This window comes from Chionomys nivalis, chromosome X (genome assembly GCF_950005125.1).
Source record: "Chionomys nivalis chromosome X, mChiNiv1.1, whole genome shotgun sequence".
NCBI lineage: Eukaryota > Metazoa > Chordata > Mammalia > Rodentia > Cricetidae > Chionomys > Chionomys nivalis.
In genome coordinates, this window is record NC_080112.1 from 88984191 (window position 1) to 88994399 (window position 10209).

General features: G+C 37.5%; 1 protein-coding gene across 1 annotated transcript; it reads right to left on the reverse strand.

Annotated features, from left to right (window-relative positions):
• Positions 1 to 825: 825 nt before the first annotated feature.
• On the reverse strand, positions 826 to 2883 carry LOC130868517 (kelch repeat and BTB domain-containing protein 7-like). Its single transcript, XM_057760707.1, has one exon. It carries the CDS (start codon positions 2881 to 2883, stop codon positions 826 to 828), a length of 2058 nt encoding a protein of 685 aa, XP_057616690.1.
• Positions 2884 to 10209: the final 7326 nt, after the last annotated feature.

Sequence of the window (10209 nt, forward strand, 5' to 3'; positions counted from 1 at the left end):
CATTGCATGACCAATAAAAATTTTATTTTATTTAATCATGTCCAGTCAAGAAAAGAACTGTTCCTCAGGGTTAACAAAGCATTTAATATGTGCTGATCAAAACTGTAACCTTATAAAGCAAGTTACCTTTTTCTCTCTTTTTTTTTTTGATTTAATAGGTGCTTAACATGGTGACACTACTAGATTTTTTTTTATTTTCAAGGTAAGAAATAGGTTATATTCAGCAATACATATTTTTAAATGTTAAAGTAAAAACTGAAGTTCTATAAAAAACAATGAAATCCTGAGTTTTAAAATTTTCTGTGACTGCGTTAAGTCCACTGAATACATTATCAACATGAATTTATTATTTAGTAACCTTACTAACATTTCTTTCTTTGCAGAAAGTTGAGCATGCTAAATTTTAACAAATTATAACCAAGACACTAAAATCCTACTTGAAAAATGTAACTTTTCATTGTTCTGAAGGAGCATGTTAACACTTTCAAAATCTTCAGTCCATTTTTCCCAGTAAGAAATTACAATTTAAGATCTTGTAGCATTAGGCAAAATTTAACTAAATTAGGAAAATCAAAATCTAAACATACTAATTAACAGCAACAACAAATTCACTAACAGTTCACTATCCTTATTTTATTATGGGCTTTCAGCACAGTTAATTATTGAAATGAGTTGATTTTATGTCAAAATCTATAAATTTGATATATTGCATTAATATTTCTAAACCAAATCTACAGTCCCAATTAACTTTGTCTTTTACTGAAAATTGAGTATCATTTTAAGATACATTCCATACAGTAAAAATAACTTACTGTCTCGAAAGATTTACAAAGGCCCCTGGCTACCTGGTGTATTTTGCCGAGGTGCAACCTGAACCCATACTTCATCTTCAGAAAGTGAACTTGAAGTTCCTGACTCAGAGTCCGAGTCATTGAATTCGTAGAAGATGCATTCAGTGCTAGAGTCACTCGTTGCATCCTCTTCCTCAGTGATGACATCCTGACCAGGTTCAAGATAGGAAGGATAAACTCGAGCACTCAAGCAAATAAAGCCAGAGAAAAACTTCACAAGATCTAACATGGTACCTATGTTAATCCACTGGTTTTCTCTAGTATCATATTCATAGACTATCACACGGTTCTTTTTCCATTGAGGGGTGGTAGCAGTGATGAGCAGCAACTTTTGATTATAATTGACAATCTGGTAGTTGTGGATTTCTGAGTCCAATGGAATATTACTAATCTGCCTCCACTTTCCTCTGGCTGGGTTGTAGACCTTTACAACTGGCGTGTCACAAATACAATAGATTTCGTCTTTGAAGACACAGGCATCCTGAAAGTCATTTCGCTTAAGAGAGGCACAATTCAACCACATATTATGGCTAGGATCATAGCAGACCATGCGCTTACTGTTGACAGCATAAAGACAATTCTGAACCACTATTAGTTCAAAGGAATAAAAGAAATGGGGTACAGGAGCGACTAGTGTCCACTGGTTCCTCTGAACACTGTAACATTCCATTTCCCTCAATTTAGCTCCAGTAATTGGATTTCTCCCACCCAAAATATAAACGTAGCCATCCAGGTATGCAATGTCCATGCCCTCCCGACACAGCAAGCGGTCTTCCAGTTGATGCCAACAATTTTGGGCTGGCTTATAGACCCATAGGTCTTTCCTGAACTGGGCAGCAAGATAGATGTCATAGTCTGGAGAGATACAAACAGCCGAGGAGGTAATGTTATGAGTGTGTGCCAAGCTGTTCAAAGGAGATGGCATTGTGTAAATATCTTCAGAATAAGGGTCATAGCAGAGAAAAGGATCTCTGGGGTGTCCAAAAAAGATTACCATCTCTTTGGCACACATACCCAACCTTCGGGGTGGATTTTCAGCTACAGAAACAACAGAACTGCTGCAACTGCAGTTATTGCTGCTGTCTGGCTCGGACGCTACTGCCTTGTAGGACTGATCGCCAAAACGCAGCTGCAGGAGGACCCCTGCAATAATGTCCAGGCAGTACTTCTCCACCATAGGCTTGGTCAGTAGCCCTTCCAGGTAGTCCTGATCTTCTGCACGGAAGAGTGCCCAACGAATACACTTAAAGACTTCTGCAGCACTGGGGCCTCGCTCTTCAGGAGCAGCCTCGAGCCACTGCAGGGCCACATCACACACCGTCTCCTCACTCTCTACATCCAGACTATCTAGACTCAGGATCACCCGCAGCTGCACCAGGGTCAGATCTGCCAGTGTCTCCTCCCGAATGGAACCCATCCTGCTGAGCTGCTTGAAGTTGGAAGCTATGAAGGCCTGGGTCTGTGAGCGCAGCATGTGGTCGTCAAAAGCATCGGCAAACTTGAGCATGGCCGTGCAGTTGGTCAGGTCAAGCCGGCGAGCCATGAAGGAAGCACAGGCTTCCCGCACATACAGAAGTTGGAACATATCTGAGGCCACGTACAAGTGCTGCACATTGGCCTCAGTAAGGGACAAGCGGCCCGTGTAGCAGTAGTTGACCAAGACCTCGAAAGACTCAGCATCCACATCATAGATGGTCACCTTGGCTTGCTGGCTCTCGCACATACCGCTTGAAAACATGGTTTTGAAGTAGGGACACGTTGCTGCCAGCACATTGCGGTTGCACGAGAAGAGGCGCCCGGTGCCGGGCTCGCTGCCGGGTGTCACCACCTCGATGGTTACATCACACAGCATTCGCGCATCGTAAAAATACTTGAGCTGGGCCAGGAGGGCTGCAGAATGTCCAGTATCCTCTAACTCCTCCGCTCCCGCGAAAAAAGCCGACACCGAGGGCTTGGAAATCCTATTGGACCGCCTCCTTCTGCCGGCACTGGCAAGGCGGGCAGAATGCGGACTGTCTTCCCGGGACTGCATGGTGGAGATGGCAGCAGGGTGCGGAGGGCCAGAATGGCTCCTCCTTACACCTCTCTTGCCAATGGCCCCCGAACAGACTGGATTAGCAGCGGCAGTTACTCAACTGGGCCTCCGCTGCTGTGCTGCCTCCCTTTATTGCGTAGCCCGGATATGAGCCATTGGTTCCCTTGGCACCCATTATCTGCCCCGCTCACCCTCAGGAGACCACAGTCACTTTCTCAATAGCTTGTTTTTTACCCTGTGGGACAGCAGCTTTGGCACCTCTAGAGTACCCACTTCGAATGTATATGTTAATTATAGATTATATGGGTTGAGTTTCATTGGAAGAATTGAAGTAAATACACTCCAATTACACTAGAGAAATAAATATGACTAAGCTGCTCAAATGATTTAATCACTTGTTTACTTGTTTTTCGATTAGAATGAGCTTGAATAAGGACATAGATCATCAACTTTGGTTTTACATTTCTTAAAGTCTTGCTTCTCCATTAACTATGAAGTCTTCATATCACTGAATGAAATATGTCTTGGAACATAAAAATTATTCCTAAGAACTCAAAGATCTTAGAGTAATCCATTCCTTTCTGACCTTATTACATATTTACATTCACAAAGTTAAGGCTAACCACAAACCAAAAATCAGGTTTCAGTGTATTTCCAACGTTCTCTTCCTTCTTCATGAAACTGAACTATGTATAGTATTAATCTCATTTTAACATTTTTTGCCTTGCTTAATATCAGCAATAATATCCTTTATGTTTAACATAATGTATTTATCTCCTTGTCTCCAAGAACGAAAACCACAACAGATTGGAAGATTCAGGAATTGTTTTTGAAACATTCTTTTCTCAATCGTCAAGGTCTTCTATTAAGGGATATCACATATATATTATTAATTATACATTATATATGTTATATTATGTATATTTTTAATATATTGCATCTAAAATAATGTTTATTACACTATAGTTAATATACATTAAATTTGAATGTTAGCAAACAAGATTTTGAGTCTAGTGAAGAATCAAAGGAAATACTCTTTAGTATATAATATTAATTATATGACTCTAAATGAAAGTTTGTAAAGACATAATTAAGTTGAATGCCTGTATTTTCACTTTTCCAACTAGATTTTCATTTTCCTGTCCATCCAAAAAGTATTCTCACGTACAAGATACAAATGAAGTAACAATTTAAAATACAGGTTTTATACTAATATTTATTTAAGCAATAAATTTATTTGCATGTACAACAGACAAAAGAGTTGAGAATTTAAAATACGATTGTGAATGGCATATTTTTAGACAGTGTTCCACCATGTAGTTTAGGCTGTACTCAAACTCATGAACTTCTTACCTTAGCTCCCCAAGTGCTAGGGTTACAGGTAGGCACTATTATACCAAGCGTGAATGTTACATATTGAAATTTGTAAAATTGTAGAGTTTTAGAAAGAATTCAGTTGATATATTTTGTCTAGAATATAGCAAAGCATTTCAGTTCCATTTACTAGGTACAATACCTTACCATTTCATAATGATTCTTCATAGAATTGTAATGTTTTCCCAAGTACTCCTGTTTTGTTGCTCACCTGTCACTGACTTAGAATTATTTTCTGAAAATGAACTATTGTATAGCATTTACTTTATTAAGTATTCAATGTGGCTACATACACTTATTAAGATACAAAACATTTATTTAGCTAGCTCAAATAACTCTAGTAATTATGTCAGTAATTAAGTGCTACAAAGGTTAATGTGCGTAATTACTTGAAGCTTTGAAAATTTCTTCTCTATTTTGGAATGTTTACAAACTGATGCAACATTTTAGAAACCAATGTTTTTCATTGTTGAGGATAAGAGACTTACTTGTTTTTATTTGTGTTTTTACTGCAGTCATAATGGATTTCTGGTATCATAGAATGTTTCACCTCCATTAATATCCTCAACTAAATTTACAGCAATGTGTCCTATTATATTACACACATGTATTATCTCATGTATTTTAATGAAGAGAGTAATTTTCTCTGAATTATGAAAAGTAATTTTAACTTCATGACTTTCAGTTGCAGCATCTCTTAAGTGGGAATTGTTATGTTTAATTTATAGTGTTGTTTCAAGACTGTAATGAGTTCTTGGATAAAATAAGTATTACTTCTTAACTATTCCCTTATCCAAGTGCACGTGTATGCTGGACTCCAAGCACACAATGTAGTATGGCTGACTTTAAGAGACAAAGATCAGAATAACTGAATTATCTAGAAGTTGGTCAGTAAGTCATCATAGAAAGACTATGGAGAACATGCTCTGAGATCATGAAACAACTCCTGCACAGTCCTGGTTGAGAAATAGTCTGCAAATACACAGAGACTTAATACTATGCTGCTGTGGGATTGTGACATTAGAGACCCCTTCCTGCTCTAGGACTTTGGAATTTTCAAACAGCCAAAGATACACGACCAGCCTGATGCTATGCTGATGCTCCCAGTGTCCCATGGAAAATTGAAGACATGTAGAAGGAAGGACTATGCTCTAAAGCAGAGACCTGCTCTTTTGATGATAGATCAAGCTGTAAACAATTTAGGTTTTACAGTCCGTATATCTTTCCCACTCGTCACGCTTTTTTTTTTTTTTCTTCATCCCTCTTTTAAAAGATGTTTAAAATAATTTCTTGTTAAGCTGTTGAGAACTTTGTACATATTTTGGCAATATTCACTTTCTCTTCCAACTCCTCCCAGATCCACCCTTCATTTGAGACACACCCAATGTTGTGTCATCTTTTTTTTAATACTCATCACATACAGTTTTCCCTGTTCAAATATCCTTGCATGTGTGGCCTTCCACTGGAGAGTTTTTTTTCTTTTCCTTTTCTGATCTTTTGAGACAGGATCTCTGAATATAGACTACCTTGCCTGATGTGGGATGTGTGTGTGTGTGTGTGTGTGTGTGTGTGTTGCTTTTATTGGCTAATGAATAAAGCTGTCTCTGCCAATGGCTTAGCAGAGTAAAGCCAGGTGAAAAATCTGAGCAGTGATATATAGAGAGTAGGCAGAGTCAAAGAGATACTATGTAGCTGCTGAAAGAGACAGATGCTGGAACCTTAGTGGTATGCCACAGCCTCATGGTGATACACAGATTAATAGAAATGGGTTTATTTAAAATGTAAGAGTTAGCTAATAAGAAGCCTAAGGTAATAGACCATTCAGTGTTGTAATTAATATGGTTTCTGTGTAATTATTCGGGTCTGGGTGACCCGGAAACAAATAGCAGTCTCCATTTACACTTGCTTCCTAATCATAGAGTTTGTCCTGCCTCTTCCTCTTGAGTCCTGGTATTAATGGTATGTGCCACAATGCACAGGTGACTGGGACATTTTCAACTTACAATAAGGTACATTCTTTTTTAATTTCAATTAAAATATAATTATATATATTCTCTCCTGCCTTCAACTCCTCCTATATTCTGCATCGTTCCCTCATAATATATGGCTGTTTTTTCTTTGATTGTCATTGTTACATACATATATCACATAAATATATAAACATAATTTGCTGAGTTTATTTTGTGACATATATCATATATTATTTTACATATACATGAATTAAGGGATGACCATTGGATATAGGATAGCCTATTTGGGAAATTATCCATGGGATGTTTGGACTTGTGAGATTTTCCCCTTCTGTCTTAGGATATTTTACTTCTGTCATTGTTCAGATCATGTTGAAGCAGCCATATCATTGATGTATCATAGGCAAAAATTCCCTGTTATTTTGAGGAGACACAATCTTACAGTAGACTTCCTGATCCTCTGGCTCTTAGTGTCTTTCTGCCACCTTTTCTACAATGTTTCTTTAAGGATGGGGGTTGTGTTGTATATGCATCAGTTGGGGCTGATAATTAGTAGCTTTCTGCATTTTAACCAGCTATGGCTTTTTCTAATGGTTTTTGTCTGCTGTAAAAACAAGTTTCTTGGATGAAGGTTAGTGCTCTATTTTTCTGTGGGAATAAGGAAAATATTTAGAATGCAGTTGGAGTTCTAATGGTTAAGGAAAGTGGCAGTAGGCTTTCTTCCAAGATCTATTATACAGTTATCCTCATCTAGTTGGTCAGATTTCAAGTGCCAGTCATGACTTTCCTCCTGTTGAGTGGGCTGTAAGTCCAGCTACAGATCTTTTGGTTACTGCTAAGATATAAGTACTACTGTTGCATCTTTAGAAATATCTTGCTTCAGTGGTCATGGGAATAGAGTCAGAAAGGAACTGTTGATTGTTTCACTTCCTTGGTATCTTTCACAGCACTGTACAGTACTATGAAAGGAAGTCCTCAGGGAGTAAGCTTTCAGATCAGATCCAGCTTGGATACACCAATTCCTTTGTCTAAAGTGCACAGTCTCCTCAGCAATAGACTTTGATGGATAATTCTGTCTTTCAACTTGAGAACATATGGAACCAGCTAAAACCCATGCTTCCGGGCACACCTGTGAATAATTTTCTTGACTAGATCATTTGAGGTATGTTTTCTGAGGAGCAAGAAACCCAGAACTCATGGGCAGGGAGCAGGAACCGGAAGCTGCACAAGTCACCGTGCTGCAAGAAAGCGCCCCAAGGAATGCAGCAGTCATGTGTGTGCTTGGGAAATTAAAAAGTTGCCACATACAATAAACTCTGCTGTGGCGAGGATTCTACAAAACAAACAAACAAACAAACAAACAAACAAACAAACCGCTTAGGTAAAGGCAAGTCAAATGGGCAGGATTGGGAGACTGGGCCATGGAACAACTAGGCCCTTAGACCATCCACCCGGTAGGCGGTAGGCATGGAGTTTGAATCCATGTGGGTGCCAAATGTGTAATGAATATTTAAAAGAAATGCCATACTAGCTCAGAATTGAGAAACAGATGGTTATTTATTTGGGGGTAAATTCACATATCAGAATTCTCTGCTTGAATGAAAAACAGAGATCGAATCCAGCAATCCAAAAGAGCAGCAGGGGGAGAAGGGGCTGATGCAGGCTCTGCATCAGCATATTATATAGTATAAGAGGCCACACCCTAGTAGGCGGGTAACCACAAGCTGTAACACTTCCTACAGAAGAGGTAAAAAGACCAACTCTAAGTTTGGGCTACAACTTCTGTTGGCAACCTACACAAAAGAGCATAGTAGAAGGAAGCTTTGGATTTTGGCATGTTTACCTCCACTCTTACTGTCAAGTTTATCAAATGACTGAGGCAGTCTTTCTCCAGTATTAAAAACAACTTTAAAATTCCAGTTTAGAAGACCAGAAGATCTCTAGGAATTCCCTCAGACTACACCATCAGATAGTTTATTGCTGACACGTCCAGTCTCATGGACTAAACAACTACTGGATTTGGGGACATTCTTTAAGAGACAGCCACTGTTGAATTACACATATCACAGCTTGTAAGCCATTTTCATACACACACACACACACACACACACACACATATATATATATATATGCTCATTACAAACTCCTGACTAATGCTGAGACCCATCCTCTGGGAGTCAATTAGATGCAATAGCAATAGCCTACACTGTTTTGAGAATCTCTTCGATTACTCTTTCTCTGACCAACAACTTGAAAGGGAGTTTCTTTTTCCTAGCACTGTGGATTTTGCTGAATGGTCTATAGCTCCTGTGAGAAGCATTATTTTCCCAAATGGCATAATTTCCTTGGAAAATGTATATAGTCATATATTTATATGTATTATTGAACTTTCCTTAAATATAAATAATGTGACCACCTATGACTTTTTTAAATGTCTTTAGTGCTTTTTATTCCTCCTTCCTCCCTCTGCCTCTGTATTGACTCCTCTGTCCTCACCAGTTAAACTCTTCTCCTGATTTTCCCCATTTACTTCTTTATCTCACTTGCATCCTGCTATTCAGATTTCTAGAGTGTCCCCCATGGTCATTTTTACCCCTAATTTTTGTATTTATGCTTTTATAAACTTACATCAGGAGATTTGGAACTAGAAATTGCAAATGGGGGGGAGGGTAAATGTGGTGTTTGTTCTTCTGAGTCTGTGATACTTTACTCAATATATTTTTCTAATTCCATCAATTTACCTGTAACATTCATCACGTATTTTTCTTTACATCTGAATAATATCCATTGTCTATTTTCATCACTGTTTTATTATCTATTCTTTTTTTGGAGGAAATTTAGAACAGAGTAAAATATGTTGGCCTGTTTTTCTATACCTATGAACTATGGCTAGTTTGTGTATTTTTGAATGGAGTCTTCAAAAAAGAGTAAAAAGTATAGAAAATATTAATGGCTCAATGGTATAGAAAATATGCCTGTGTACTTTGCTGTCTGCTTCTCAACTGTCCAGCTTATTAAAATGTACATCACAACCACATATAGGGTCATGTCACTGAATATGGAGGTGATAAAAATCAACATCTGTAAAGATTTTTAATGTACCTTAGATACAGGGTAATAATTCAAAATCAAATATATATTGAATCTGCTATTCTCAAGGTAGTGCTCACCGTTGTTGTACTGTGTTTTCATTTCTGACTAAGTCCTAAGATATAATGAGTTCCCTTTGTATTGTGCATGTTCACCTGTTATGTACCACCCAGAATACAATTTTAGCATCTGTATGTTATGAGTTGTCATATTTTACTATAAAGTTTTCTTCTATTATAGAAATACAATGGCTTAATGATTAAAAACAATGTCAGTATCACATTAGTATAGTTTTGGATTGTATTGTGGTAGGAAGTTTGATTTTAAACATTACTCTTTTGAGTTGCCGATTGAATCTCATGAAAAGTGATTGAATTTATTTTGGTTTGGGGTTAGGACAGAATTTCTAACCATTTTTGAAATAGCCCTAAACATACTTCTGTCATTTTGCACTATTTATTTATGTGAAGTGGCCCTAACAGAATTGACAATTACCAAATCAAAATAACAATCAACTCTGGAAAATGTTGAAGATGCTCAACATCCTGTATAATCAAGTATTCAGTCAAGATGCAATTTTTATCTAAAAGTAAATATTCATCTCATCAAAAGGAAGTTTCATTTTATCTTAATAAATGGTAAAGTTATATGTATAATAAAGAATTCTTTTAAACAAATTTCATGCCAGGCCGAGTGCCTCATACTTTCAACCCCTGAACTTGTGAGGTGGAAACAGGTGAATCTGTGTGATTTCTAGCTTAACCTAGTCTGTATCATGAGTTCCAGGCTGTGAATAAATAAAAAAATTGTTTTTTATGTCTTCTAAGTACATGTTTGATTTGCATACCTATTTTATAAACCTATGTATCTAAGGTTACATAAAAATGTG